The sequence below is a fragment of the Notolabrus celidotus genome, chromosome 16 (genome assembly GCF_009762535.1).
Source record: "Notolabrus celidotus isolate fNotCel1 chromosome 16, fNotCel1.pri, whole genome shotgun sequence".
NCBI classification, from domain to species: Eukaryota; Metazoa; Chordata; class Actinopteri; order Labriformes; family Labridae; genus Notolabrus; species Notolabrus celidotus.
In genome coordinates, this window is record NC_048287.1 from 6463919 (window position 1) to 6479040 (window position 15122).

At 42.4% G+C, this 15122-nt stretch overlaps 1 protein-coding gene across 2 annotated transcripts in view; it reads left to right on the forward strand.

The window, feature by feature from the left end:
* The window catches only part of ube2e1 (ubiquitin-conjugating enzyme E2E 1), a 29190-nt gene that overhangs the window by 11914 nt on the left and 2154 nt on the right, over window positions 1-15122 (forward strand). For both annotated transcript variants that reach the window (XM_034705189.1, XM_034705190.1), the window contains exon 4: window positions 14820-14952. In XM_034705189.1, the coding sequence (XP_034561080.1) occupies window positions 14820-14952 (133 nt within the window). The remainder of the gene's footprint in view (window positions 1-14819; window positions 14953-15122) is intronic.

Here is a 15122-nt window from a genome sequence, read left to right on the forward strand (position 1 = left end):
TTCAAAGGATGAAACACTTTTACAAAGTTTGAGACAAATTTACATTTTGGAAAACATTTTTACATTTTATGAAACAAAATGACATTAAAGACTTTTACTGAAGCCAAAACAAATGTACATTTAAGGAAGCAAATTCACAAAATCAAAAACAGTTTTACAAACCATGAGAAAATTTACAAGAGATGGAAAAAATGTTTAACCGTCCCGAAACAAATTCACAAACTGCAGATTTTGACAGAAAAGGAATATACCAACAGTTTTCAAAATAAAAGACATCTGTAATAGGGACTTAATACATCTTTGATATTAAAGGTGACATATCACGCTTTTTTCATCAATATATATTGGTCTAAGAGGTCCCCAAAACATGTCTTTAAAGTTTATGCTCAAAAAAACACTTTGAAATCAGATTTTGGTCTGCCTGAAAAGCCCTCTTCTTCAGTCCTCCTCAGAACACTCTGTTTTCCCTCTGACCACGCCCCCTCAGGAAGTGGATGTGGCCTCGGCTGTCCAGCACGTTGATCTAATGTTTACATGTTGGCTGAATATACACGGCTGCTCACAGTTAGCGTTACTTCAACCCTCTGAATCTGATCCAGAATCTGATCCTGACGGAGAGGCGCCTGCAGCAGGACCTTTCTGAAGGATTGGTCACAGATTTAGTGTTTCTTGTTGTTTTATTTATCAGTATGTAGACGTGTGTCTTGGTACACAGCTACAGCTACGAACATGTAGCTATGTGGCTATGCTAACTAGCGCTAGCACTTATCCATGATAAATAAAAATCATCCACTAGATCTTCAAATCTGCAGACGTGGGGAGTAAAAACAACCTCTGCCAGAAAGGCAGCAGGACCTTTCTGAAGGATTGGTCACAGATTCTGTGTTACTTGTTGTTTTATTTGTCAGTATGTCGACGTGTGTCTTCGTACACAGCTACAGCTACAGCTAAAGCTACGACACGTAGCTATGTAGCTATGCTAACTAGCGCTAGCACTTTTCCATGACAAATAAAAATCATCCACTAGATCTTCAAATCTGCAGACGTGGGGAGTAAAACCGACCTCTGTGTCCATTTTGCATTATATGTCACCTTTAACAACCCTTTGGAAATTTAGCATTTACATGAAATTAGAAATTCCATATCAGAAATAGCTGTGATTGGGAGGAACACATTTTGAGGTGTTCTCTTTTCAGTCTGAGTCCAAATATTTTCTAGGAAATAAGGTTGTTAATGTCAAATATATATGAAGTCCCTGGCTGTTGCACATTTTCACATTACAGATGTCTTTTATTTTGAAAATCCCCATTCCTTTTTTGGGGAGAATCTACCGTTTCTAATTTTGTTTCAGAGCTGGTTAAAATGTTCCGTCTCTTGTAAGATTTTCTCATTGCTTGTTAAAGTGTTTCTGATTTTGTAAATTATTTTGGGTTATATTTTTGGTCATTTTCGTCTTTAATGTATTGGACAGCTGAAGAGAGACAGGCAATGTGGGGAGTAGAGAGAGAGAGGGAGGATATGGAGTAAATGGTCGAGGCTGGAATCAAACCTGCGACCGCTAGGCCAACGGCGCCCTGTAAATTATTTTTCTTAAATGTAAATTTGTCTCCAACTACAACTAACCATGTAAAAATGTTTCATTCTTTGTACATTTGCATTGCACTTCCCAGCCACCGTAAGAGAGAGACAGAGAGACATGGAGACAAAGTGAAGAGAGGGAGAGTCCGTGAAGTAAACAAAGCAGTGAAGCTGTAAAATACAGATCCTCTCTAATTGTTTCAGGTACTCTAAACAACCTTTACATGTGCAGAAAGGTGCTCAACACACATTTGAGCAGGTGTGCTGTGAACAGGAGAATCGGCTGTACTTTGTCGAACAAACAACCTCCATGACTGAACAAAGTTTTTATAGCGTGTATAAAAACCTGCTTTAAAAGCCTCTCTGGCTGCTTCATGATCACAAACTCAGGGGGAAGAGAAGCCTTCATTTCTTAAAACATGAATACTGTGATGTCCCAGTTTGATTAAATGCATCACTTATTTGAAGAGGCATAAAATAAAGATATTTAAAATATATAAATGAATAAATACAAACATAAACAGAGCTATGTGTTCTTCATACTTGATATATATTTTTGTTACTTTATTGTGACATCAAAAGCCTCACATCACGTTTAAGTTTAGGGCGTACCACTTTGCCATCTTTAAATTGATGCAACCCGATAAATACGGGCTCAATGAATGCCAGATCATTTGCCTGCTGGCTGATCTCCATCAAGAGGGGAGCGTCCTCTGATACTGGCACACAGCTGTTATATTGGTGCATTCATAGTGAGTATTTGCATATCTCTTTCAGGAACATCTTTTGCTTCTCTTTAAAGTCAACATTATGAACAACATGGCACGAAAGTCGTCTCTGGTCAACGTGATAAAAACAAATGACTCCAGAGTTATTTACAGGAAGTATCTGAGACTCGGTGGATCACATCTGAACCGTAAAATACAGTTTTTGTAAACAAAGAATCTAGAAATGGGACATGATTTTTGAATGCTCAAATATTCGTTTACTTATTGAAAATCAAAGAGTTAATGCATACTTCTAAAAGTACAATTTTTCATCGTTTTCACAGGTGCCGGATTTTAATATGGTATTCCTGCCAGACAATGGCTGTAGAGCGTCTTAAAGCTGTTCGCTAACCACATTAAGTAGCTAACAGGGGGAGAAGACTGCTAACTTCATTAGCAAAAGAAGAAGAGAAACATTTGTGACAGTCACTGGAGATAATCACAGAGACTGAGCATGGCTGTAAAATGTCAACATAAACGAAACGCATCACAGAAACACCGACATAAAGGTTGAGACAACCGCTGCCAGTTTCCGCTCCTAGCAGCACCTCGTCCAACTTCTGTTTTATTTTATTTTATTTTTTTTAAGTTATATTTTTGGCCTTTTTGCCTTTATTGTATAGGACAGCTTAAGAGAGACAAGAAATATGGGGAGTAGAGAGCGAGGGAAGACATGCAGGAAATGGTCGACCGGCTGGGAATCGAACCGGCGAACCCTGCGACGAGGATTGTAGCCTCTGTACGTGGGGCGCTTAGACCGCTAGACCACCAGCGCCCCGTCCCACTGCTGTTTAACGCGACTCCCACACAAACGGACTGTTAGCGGGACAGGTGTGTCGTGGATTGTTTCAGGGTTCCCACACGTCCTGGAAAAACTGGAAAACCTGGAAAACAGTTGACCAGTTTTCCAGTACTGGAAAACACCTGGAAAATGGGAGAAAGTCAAATGTCCTGGAGAATCACGGATTGTCCTGGAAAATTATTCCAACATGACTGCGTGCGATCTAACAAGGTTAAAAAAAACACATCCCCATTCAACATTTGCGGCCATTTCTGTCATTCAGATCTATTTAGGTCAATTTATGCACTGATCCTCTGATTATTATTATTATTTATTTATTTCACTAAGGCAGCTTCCTGATTCCTTTGCTGGCTCTTTTGTTTTTTTCTTAGCTCATTTTAAATTTTTTGAGAAAAGAGAAGCTGAGATGAGAGTTGCGCATCATTGTTGCTTAGTTGCAACAATGATAAAAGCACATTGAGTTGCCCTCGTGTAAGAAATTCTCTTTACAAATAAAGCTGCCTTGCCTTGCCTTGCACTAATAAAGTGAAGTGCTGTACATCTGTGGTTGCATTATTCTATTATCAATTTGCCATAGTTTTTAAGTATGTAAGAGATGATTTCATTGATAGCCATAGACTGCACGTCTTTCAATGTAGTCTTCCACTGAGAGGAACATATTAGACTATTTAGGAACTAAATTAGGAACTCAATTTAGACTGTCATACCAGCTTGATCATCAATGAAAATGTCCTTGAAATGTCCTGGAAAATGATCTCTGGAAAAGAGTGGGAACCCTGTGTTTACTTTGACTGTCTACACCTGCAGCACAACAAATGTTGTGTTAGTCGCTGTTGCATCAACTCTACGTTTCAAACCTTCTGTCAGAGCTCAATTATGAATAATGGCCAAATACATTTCAGTGATTATCAAATAGTATTTTGGCTTGAAATGCCCATCCCTAAAAGAAACACTTTGTTAAATCGTTACCAAAAGTTATGTTAAAGACACAATAACGGAGTCCTATGTATCAGACATCTCCTGTAGAGCCTGTATCGGGCAAAAGCATGAAAGAAAGTTGAGAAGATATGGAGGAATTGTTGTGAAACGTGCTCAGACAGAGGTTGATTATTTCAACCAACAGTCCTCCTGTGTTTGTGTTTTTTGTTGCAGTGCTTATATCCACAGAGCAGTGCAGGTTAGGGCTGCACAATGTATCACTTGACTATTGCACACAATAGTCACAGTGCAGGATGTGCAAGCACATGGAAGCACGTCATGCCGTCTCCACTTTTGTTTTCCATGGTTGATCTTCAATAAAAGTCTGATATCACTTTAAAGCAGCTCTTCACTTAAACACACAGGGAGCTGACAGTTGTTCATGCAGAGTCTGGTAAAATCTAAACATGCATGTGATGCTTCTGCAGTCAGACACCCCGACAGACTCAATTAAGTGAGACAGATTTTAAGACTGTGTACTCCCACTCGCTAACATACCGACCGCTAACATACCGACCGCTAACAGGACCACAGAGCGGTTTCTTACTGTGTCTGCACCTGCAGCCCACATACTGTGAAGTGTTGTGAAAATCACATGCAGACGAAAACTGTGTTTTTATTTAATTGAAAGCTCTACTATAAGGCAGATTAAACAGAACTTTATTCATTGTCAGACATGATTGATGTTTGTCTACTCTACTTCTCCGTGCAGGTGTGACAGTCTGTGTCAGGGCTGGGCACAGTGTGATAAAAGAAGTGAGGGGGTTTGATTTCAAAGCAGATAATAGAGATAATGATCCAAATACAAGATGGTATAATGCATCAATGAAGGCTTAAATAATTAATAAGGACAGAAAAACACACTTCAGTTTTTTGCAGCCCTGATGCACCGCAGGTTATAAACTTTTAAGTTAACCCTTATCAGAGATGGATCTGTGTCCGGTCTGTCTCCTATGGTAATCACTGAACCAAGGATTCTCCTCCTCCTCTCCTCATCCATGTTGTCTTTCTGGTCCTCTGAAAACCTCTGACCTGTTGACTCCAGGCCTGGCTCCGCTCCTCATGACGGTTTGTTGTTGTAGTTAAGTGAAATATGATCTGGTGATAACGCAGTGTTTTATTCTGAAAATTAACCGGATGTTTTCATTTTGTTTTGGTGAAACCTGACTTCCTGTCCCGCTCCACATCAATCTCAACAGAGCATGTTGAGATTGATGCGTCGTGCTCCAGCATCCAGCTAAAATAGAAGTCTTGTGTATCTGATCCGGAGGGCTCCAACCTGCCGGATCAGAGATGCAGCCGGAACGCAACGGAGCGGATCCAGTGGAAGTTAACACATTGACTAGAATAGAAGCCTATCAGATCCGGTGCTTTGACAGATCAGAGACGGATGGCACTGATCTGGTGGAATTCGTTACTCACACAGATTTTACTGCCAGCTAAATTATCAACAGAGGTCTCTTCTCCTCCAAAAAGAGCAGACTGTGATTCTAAAACAGTAAAACTACTGAAATGTTGAATTGTTATTTATCTAAGGATAGAAAAGTGATCCTTTTTGAGTTCATTACGTCTCTCTGACACAGTAGTTCAGTGAAAATTGCAGCTTCTTCTTGATTTGTCTGGTGGGGACTTCAACATTAAGTCAAGTTAATTGAGTTGAGTGTTTTTATAAGACTGTTTTTCTACCCGTGCCTAATAACATATTATATTAATATAACTGTTTTAAGAAGAGCAGAGAGAGAGATCAGGCTTCTCTCTGTAGAGAAATATACTCATCTCTCTCCGTCCTCATGAAGCTCAGAGAGAACTTTACAGGCTGATTGCTATTGTGCTAAATTGTCAGGGTGTGTGTGCAGCAGCACAGAGCCTCCTCTGCTCTCTGGTGAAGTTATTACGGTGCCTCTGTCAGGCAGCTCATTACAGTGTTTCTTCTCGTCATCACAACACCATTGTGAGCAGGTAGTGGTGATTAAAGAGGGAGCCCAGTGTGTGCAGATGCAGAGTGTGTTGAGGTCTTTTACGAGGAGATGAGTCACTGCAGAGGTTTGAAACAAAACAAAGTGTGGAGATGGAGAAAAGTAGATTCGTTTAAACATGAGAGACGAGAGGTTTGTTTTACACAGAGAGGAGAAGATTCACAGAGATGTTGCATTCTGTGTGTTTTGATTACAAGTGAGGATTTAACACTGACAGTAAAACTAACGATACATTTATATCCCTCCATCGGTGACAGCTTCACCGATGGAGCGGAAACATTGGGATGAAGAGCACATGACTGACAGGAGCCCTGAGAATGTGAGGGATGCACTGATGTAACAAAGAAATGTCTGCATACCTCGCTGATGAGGGAGAGAGGAGGTTTTTATTGGGCAGAAGAAGAAGTCAAACTCTGATTCGTATTTATGTTCTTCTAATGTGAAAGAAAGTGTCTGCGGTGTGGTAGTATTACTCCGTATTTACGAATGATCCAAGCTGCAACCTGCAGTGTTGGAAAAAAGAGGCAAATGTGTAAATGTCAAAACCAGCAGTTCCCTGAGTGTCCACTTGAGGCTGGCTGCAAAAGCAAAGGAACTCCCATTAGGTCCTGTGTTAAATTAACGCAACATGTTCACAGCCTGGTTAAAACACGTTTGGATATGTCAGTCGTTCATTGAAACACATTATACACAATTTGTGCATCTCTTAACGGCGTTGGATCATTTTTAGAGATGGGGAAAAGAATCTACGCAGCACAGTGTCAGCGTCTTTTACATGGGTATATCATATTGATTAGTGGTGCAACGGATCATCGTTGATCCGTGATCTGTACGGATAGCTCTCCACGGTTCGGCACGGACGTGGTCCGCGGATCAGTTGATGAAAAAAAAAGTTGTGTGTTCACGTGATGACCACATGTTCAATCTACACTCACTCGTCAAGTGCAACGGTAGTCATGTCAAGTGAAGGAGCAGAGGAACTTGAAAACCCTCCTGCATCTGTTCTGTCACGTGTGGGAGCATTTTGGTTTCCCTGTGAAATACAGTGAATGCTGAATGTGCTTGAACCACGTTATGAAATTCCGGCCGCCTATTTGTGGTCCCCTAACTGTTATTCCTTCACTCTGTGTTTTGGTCGGGTCACCGCGTGTTTACCGGGACTTTTCTCCATGTCAACGATACGCAGGCAGGCTGTTACTGGGTCACTTAAAGTCCACTGCTGCGAGTGCAATTTTTAACTTTCACTTTTGTTTATGGAGCAGTTTGCATATTGGCACTTTGCCAGCTGTAGGACCCTAGAATGCACAAAAACGGTGTGTTCACAGTTTGCATCTCAAAGAAAAGTGGACGGTGAAAATCAACAAATGAAAGAAGAATGGAGTGAAACTTTTGAAGTTCCTCTGCTCCTTCACTTGCCATGCCATGAAATGCAGTGAATGAGGCAGGACTGGGCCCACAGATAGTGTGCTTTGCACATGCAGTACATTTTGAGTTGAATGTTGTTTTTATTTAATGGGCAAAGTGTTTTACAAAATAAATGGACAAAGTTGTATTTGTCTTTTCTTTTTTTCTTTTTTTTGCTGATCCGAAAAATGATCTGATCCGTGACTCAAATCCGTGATCCGATCTGAACCGTGAGTTTTTTGATCCGTTGCACCCCTAGTATTGATTCAGGGCCACCAAGTATCTGTGTTTTTATCATAAAATCAATAGCTTCTTCAGTCCACTAGATAGTTCTGTTGAGTTTGTCATCACCTACTTCATGAGCAAAGTCTTGTTGCCTTCACGTCGTTATTTCACGGACACAGCCGTACTAAAGCTGAGTTGAGGAAAGTCACGTGACGTGACGTGACAGATGACTGGAAGCTGCCATCTCAAGTAGGGATGCACTGATCCTACTTTTTAGGTCCCGATACCGATATCGATACCTGGGCTTTGGTATCTGCCGATAGCGATACTAGCCGATCTGATCCCGGTATTGATTTAACAATCTCTATTCCTCAATGTGAGGATAGAATCATGTTTTGGCAACTTCAGGCTTTTCTGACTTTGTAAACCGAAATAAAATAAACATTTTTAAACTGACAGTATCATTACTCAAGAGATTATAAATATATACCAGCAGTTTGGTGAGTTAATCTTCCTAACCAACAGATATTACAATTCAACTGTAAACCCTCAGTAGTGGATAAGAGGAATTACATATTCTGTATAAAAAAAACTGCTTCAAATGAGAAAATAAAAAATATGTAAATGTAGTGTTTCCCACAGAAAACACACATGGCTGTTGTAAACACAGAAAAGCATGGACCTGAGATGAATGGATCTGCCGTATGGTTTCTGCACTATATATCGGCCCCTTGTCACTGATATCCGATCTAGCTTTTTGAGTCCGATCTAGCCGATATCCGATACCAGGATCGGATCGGTGAATCCCTAATCTCAAGTTCTCCAGATTACATCAGTACTTGAAAGTCACAATGAAGGAGAAGTATTCCTGTGACTGATAGAGGTTGACCATGGCACACTTTAATCGGGTGTCTGAGGAAGTGATTTCTGACCTGAAAACCGTAGCAGTAAATCTGTCTCTATTCTGTCAGAATCAAAGCACTCTCACTTTCACTTGTCCTGTTGTTATAATCCAGTGTTGTACAAAGTTGTAGCTCATCTTATCCGCTGCAGATGAATTCTGTCAGCTGGTTCCTCCGTTCTCCTCTCCTGCGCTGCTGCAGACAGTTTTGGGCAAACCATCATGTTCCTCCCTGAAAGGTTAACGGCGCAGAAAAAATAAAACGTCTGAAATGTCAGCACTCTTCTGGCGGAGCGGATGTATACGGAGGACGTAGAAGAAGCCCCCCTGATGTTAGAGTGAGTGACAACAGTGATAGCATGGTGTATGTCTGCCTCACACAAAGCACTGGGAGGTCTTTGTGTGTGCTGGAGGCAGGCGGGGAGGAAGCCCGGCGCTCTGTGTGGCTCATCTGTGGATGTGAGACGCCTCTGTTGTCAGGCGACAGAAACCTCAGTCTGGTTGACTCAGAGGGAAGCGATACGATATCTATTCTCGGCACAGTGGCAGGTCGTACAGGAGGCCTCGTGGTGCGACCAGATGCAGGTTACCAAGTGTAAATAAACTGCATCTCTCTAAAGAACCTGGTAGTGTTTCCATTTCTCTGCAGATGCATTTAGGTAGAACACTGTGGCTAATACATTTAACATGGATATGTTGCACTTTTAGTTTTGGCAATTATTAAAAGCTTGTTCTGGCATTTCAAAACATTTACCCATGTAATTTTTTAAACATATTTAGAGGCAAACTTAAGGCCTGCCTAAACTCCACCTCTTAGCCTCTTGTTAGGTCGACCTAAAGTTAGGCTGAGTCAGCTTTTCCAACATGGCGTCCACCAACGATAGGCTTTAAAACTCTACTTTAGAAACCAATGGCTGACGTCACTGAGGGTACGTTCATGCACCATACAGTCTATGGATGAAACAGACTTGAGAGATAAATTCAAGGGTGGCTAACCTCTAACTTTACAAGAAACGTAAAGGAGGACCCGAAAACACCCTTTAGGGCTTTTGGAGAGGCCCTCCTAACCAGAAACACTGAACGTAGAGACGAAGCATAAAGTAGTACAGAAGTTTTAATACTACGAAAGACAAAACATAAAAGTTGAAAAATAAAGAATATTATTAAAAGCAATGGTTAGAAAAATGTGAGAGAGTGGGGGGCGTGGCTGGGGGGGGCGGGGGGGATTGGCCCTGCCGCCTCCGCCCTCCCCCCGCTCCGGCGCGCCGGTTGGCAGGCTCTGGTCCTGCCCGGCTGCCTGGCTGTCTGCTCCTGGTGCTGGGCCCCCTCGGCCCTGGTGGCTCCTTTGACTCTGTCTTGGGGGGCTGTGGGGGCGGTGTTGTGGAGGTGTTCCTTGGGGGGGCTGCGGGATCTCTCCCCCCTCGCCCCCCTTTCCTCCTGCTGGGTGACCTGGGGGTCGCCCTGGGTGCTCCGGCGGTACGTGTTTGCTTCCGGTCTGGGTCCTTGGCTTGTCCCCTGGCCTGGGTCTCCCGCAGCGGGTTGGGTCCTTCGGTCTGACTGCTCTCGCGGCCCAGGTGCCGGGCCGAACCACTCGGCTGATCTGACCCAAGTGGTTTCATCTGCACCAGTGGTGGTCTTGTTACACAAATAGAACACAGCACGGCGGCAACCCTCTGCGACCCAAGCTTCAGTAATGATTGTGGACACTAAGGGTTGCTTAATCATTAGTATCACCACACAGAGTTTTTTTTTGGCATCATGGTGAGATGGTCCCTCTCCATCTAAGTGTCTTAGGTCTCTCTCCTTCTCTTTCCCTGCCCCTTTGTATATCCTTATGTAATCTTTCTTTCACTTTCTCTTATTATTTTTTTGGCCCACCTAGGTGTGCACGCCCTCTTTTACAGAACATGATATTAGCTGTCAATAAAAGATAGGCCAGAGTTCTTAGAGGGAAGGTGATAGTCGCATGCACACAGTCACAAGCACAGAAGAAAAATGTTTTCTTTCTTTTCTTTTGCTGCAAGAATAAATTGCATTAATATTTGACAGTTTGTGACAAACATGACACAAACCAGAAATATATATGCAGACGAGAGGAAAAAGAAAGAAAAACATGAGAAAGAAGAGAGAATATTTATATTTTCACAGCTGTAGACAGAAGCAAACAACTGTAGCTTTTTTCAAGTGTTAAAAGTGTAAACTCTAAACTTTGTTACATTAAGACCTAGATTTGAAGGTACAACCGTCCCCTCAGACAATGAGAGCCCTTTAAAGATGAACACACATTCTGATAGATGTGTTTTCTGTGAGGTTTTTCCCTGACTGGTTTGTTTTCTGTATCTTTTCATCTCTCTGTGCTCGTATTCCTGCCGCCTCTCCCCGTGGTGATAAAGTGCACACAGAGTTTGTCCCTCAAAGTGAGATTAACGCTGACATTTACCTCTCCTGTCACTTCTCAGGACAGACAGCATGCAGAGGCTGCTCTGTGCAGAGAGCAAAGTAACTGCTGCTGCAAATCAGCTCTGTGCAGGGAATGAGTCTGTGTGTTGCTGCGTCTGAATAATGGATTATTCGTGTTAGTTTATTTGAAGTATTCAGATGATTTCAGAGTGTAAACGGATCACTGTAAACTGAAGTTTGCATGTTGTATTCTAAGTGAACAAGGCTTTTATTTCCATCAGTCAAACACGCGTCAAGAGCTCTACTTATCTTAAAATGAAATGGCAAAGTGAAGAGCGTCGTTTGGAGCGCTTCATCAAGCAGTCAATTATGTGAAAACATCTCCAGCATTAACGCTCCGACAGACGCTGATGTTGACTCTGCTGCTGATGATTCCAGGCTCTTGTGTTGAGGCCTTCCTCTCTTCAGGAAAAAAGTCCTGTTGATCTTTTTCTTTGTATCACTTCCCACTGTGTTGGCATAATGACTCACACACGGGCAACTTCTCTGTTGTTTTAATGAATTACCAATGAGAAGACAGGGATTGGATTTCTGGCTGCATGTCATTAGAAAGAGTCTCATTTTATGGCCTTTTAGTCATCAAGCAGAAGTGGAACAACAGAATTAACCTTTGGACCAAAAAGATAAGTGTGTTAGCCTTGGGGGATCCCGCTCAGCTCGGCCCCTTTTATGAGGAACCAGAGACAGAAGCTGAACTATCAACTGGTGCAGACAGGGTCCAGCTCTACTACATAGTTTAAAGGTGACATATCATGCAAAATCAACTTTTTAATGGTTCTCTACCTGAAATATGTGTCCCTGGCATGTCTACAAACCCCCCGAGAATGAAAAAAATCCATTCTGTCCCTGTTTTGATTTCTACACCTTTCTGTAAATGTGTGTGAAACGAGCCGTTTCAGACTTCCGTGTTTTTGTTACGTAACAACAATATCCGGTCTGTCACGGAGTCAGAGCTTGGAGCTTGTTCAGCCCATAGACTGTATAAAATACAACTCAACTTCTCCTCTGTTTTTCATTACCTGCACAAATGCGTGTTAACAAGGAGCTTAGGAGGGAGGCATGCTAGTTGTAGGCTGTCTTAATAAACACAAAGGTCGGTTTTACTCCCCACGTCTGCAGATTTGAAGATCTAGTGGATGATTTGTCATGGAAAAGTGCTAGCGCTAGTTAGCATAGCTACATAGCTACGTGTTCGTAGCTACATGTCGTAGCTGTAGCTGTGTAGCAAGACACACGTCAACATACTGACAAATAAAACAACAAGAAACACAGAATCTGTGACCAATCCTTCAGAAAAGGTCCTGCTGCCTTTCTGGCAGAGGTCGGTTTTACTCCCCACATCTGCAGATTTGAAGATCTAGTGGATGATTTTTATTTATCATGGATAAGTGCTAGCGCTAGTTAGCATAGCCACATAGCTACATGTCGTAGCTGTAGCTGTGTACCAAGACACACGTCCACATACTGACAAATGAAACACTAAATCTGTGACCAATCCTTCAGAAAGGTCCTGCTACAGGCGCCTCTCCGTCAGGATCAGATTCTGGATCAGATTCAGAGGGTTGAAGTAACCCGATCTGTGAGCAGCCGTGTATATTCAGCCTACATGTAAACATTAGACCAACGTGCTGGAGAGCCGAGGCCACATCCACTTCCTGAGGGGGCGTGGTCAGAGGGAAAACAGAGTGTTCTGAGGAGGGCTGAAGAAGAGGGCTTTTCAGGCATGCCAACATCTGATTTCAAAAAGACATGTTTTGGGGACCTCTTAGACCATTGTATATTGATTAAAAAAGCGTGATATGTCACCTTTAACTAATTCAATGCAGACACATATTGATGCAAGTGTGCACTCCTGAAAATTGTCAGCGCTTTACTTTTCCATATTTTTGCTCAAAGAACATCTCTGTTTGTAATGATAAAACATTTATAATCTTATCTATCATTTATTAATTCATTCGATACACCTTTATTTAGAGAGCATGGGACAGTGGACAGAGCAGGAAACCAGGAGAGAGAGCAAGGGAATTAAATGCAGGCTGGATTCAAACCTGGTTGCCCTCTGTATGAGTGTGCGACTTGACCACCAGGCCAAATCTGCATCCCAAAGCAGCAGAACTTGACAGAGGACTGGTTACATAACACAAACATCATCACCTCCCGCCTGCATGCTCATGGTGAACCTCCCTGAATATGATCTGCTGCATTCCCACATCAGCTCACCCTGATTCCTGAAGAATTTTTACCAGAGTAATGGCAGACCAAAGTCTGGGTGAAGTTGGCGCTAACATTTTGTCTGTTTGCATTCACACATGCAGCTGAACACAAACATTTTTTATGAGTTTTGTGCGTGTGTTACAACAAGTTAACTCGATGCGCTTGGTTTGGCCCAGTGGTTAAAGAGTGCACCCCATGTAAAGAGGCTGTTCTCAGGATTGATTCCAGCCTGAGCCCCTCTTCCCCATTTCATTCCCATACGTTGTGTAATAAATGGACTTACTATCCATGATGTCACCCATCTGTTTCTTAAGAGCTGTTTTGGAACCAATCGTTTGTGGGAACCATATTTGAAATGCTGAACTCAACCTATCTTCTGTCGAGCGAGTGTGAGGTAAAGAGGCGGGCTTTGAGCCTCCTCGCTAACAGCTATAGGGACCCCGCCTGTCAATCAAGTCAGCTGTGCCTCTCATGGAAAAATTCCCACATTTATTTCTGCTGTAAAGATCGTCTTCTCTGAATGTGTGTATGAGGTTTCTGGTGTTTCTGCAGCCAGCCTCAAGTGGACACTCAAGAAACTTCAGTTTTATACACTTCCACATTGGTTTCAATTCTCACGGCTGGAGGTTGCTGCTTGGTCATTCCCCTCTTTCTCTCTCTCTGCAGAAAAGCCCTTCCTCAAAGTAAACTTAAAGAAACGTACCTGTTTAATGTGGTCTATCTTTGAGGATCTCTTCTGTAACGTGGATGTACGCTTTGATGCTACCTGAGCCTGTAACAAAAACAGGCAAAGTTAGAGCTGAGTAAACACTTTAAAGAATCCTGAAACTGAGACGACGACCGTCCAGATTCATGGGAATGGAAAAGGTTACTGTATCTTTAAATTCAAAACTAGACAAAATCAGACCACTCTATATATGAGACCTCTGACACCTGATTTAGTTTGAATAGTAAACTGAAGGGACATTTTTATTTGCTTTATTTATACACTTGTCATTTATTTAAGTTATTATGTCTGACTACCTCACAGCTCCAGACTGCTGTAAGTTGCTCTCGTTATTTATTGCCCTCTTCTCTCCTTTTCCTTTTTCCTCTCTCTCTCTCTCTGGTCATAAATAGTCAAAATGCTTCTCTTTCTCAGAGTCCTTCTCTTCAAAATAAATGTGTATTATTGGCACAAGATGCCGTCTTTTTTATCTCTCTTGTTTCCTGCATGGCTCTGGCAGATTGCTGTACCATTATCAGTGCTGATGATGTGTTCATTTTGTCGCCTGTGAATGAAACAGAAACAAATGAAACCGAACAAAAAACCTCCAAAGCAGCCTGATTACTCACCAGTATTCCAGGCTTGTTACACCCCAATGACAGCCACAGATTAAAGAAAAGCACCTTTGATACAACAACGGCATAAATAAGTAATAATCCAGAAAGGGGATTGTCATAGCCTGGACAGCCACTTTCTGCTTTTCATGCATCTGAAGCTAACCCAGAGTTAAATGTGTTTATTCTTTCAGTGCTGGTCCTAAAGGAGACAACATCTATGAGTGGAGGTCGACCATTCTGGGCCCTCCCGGCTCCGTGTACGAGGGAGGAGTCTTCTTCCTGGACATCGCCTTCACACCAGACTACCCCTTCAAACCACCCAAGGTGAGTCCTGCGCGGCTGTTAGCACCCTGCAGAATCTGTGCTGTAGATCCTCTCACACAGGGCTCCATTTCAAAGGTGTTACTTCTGTGTTCTCCATTAGAGGGAGCCCTTGCTCTTTGTAATGCAGCTCATGCTTCCTGTTACAGCCTCTTAATAAACACAGGATCCCT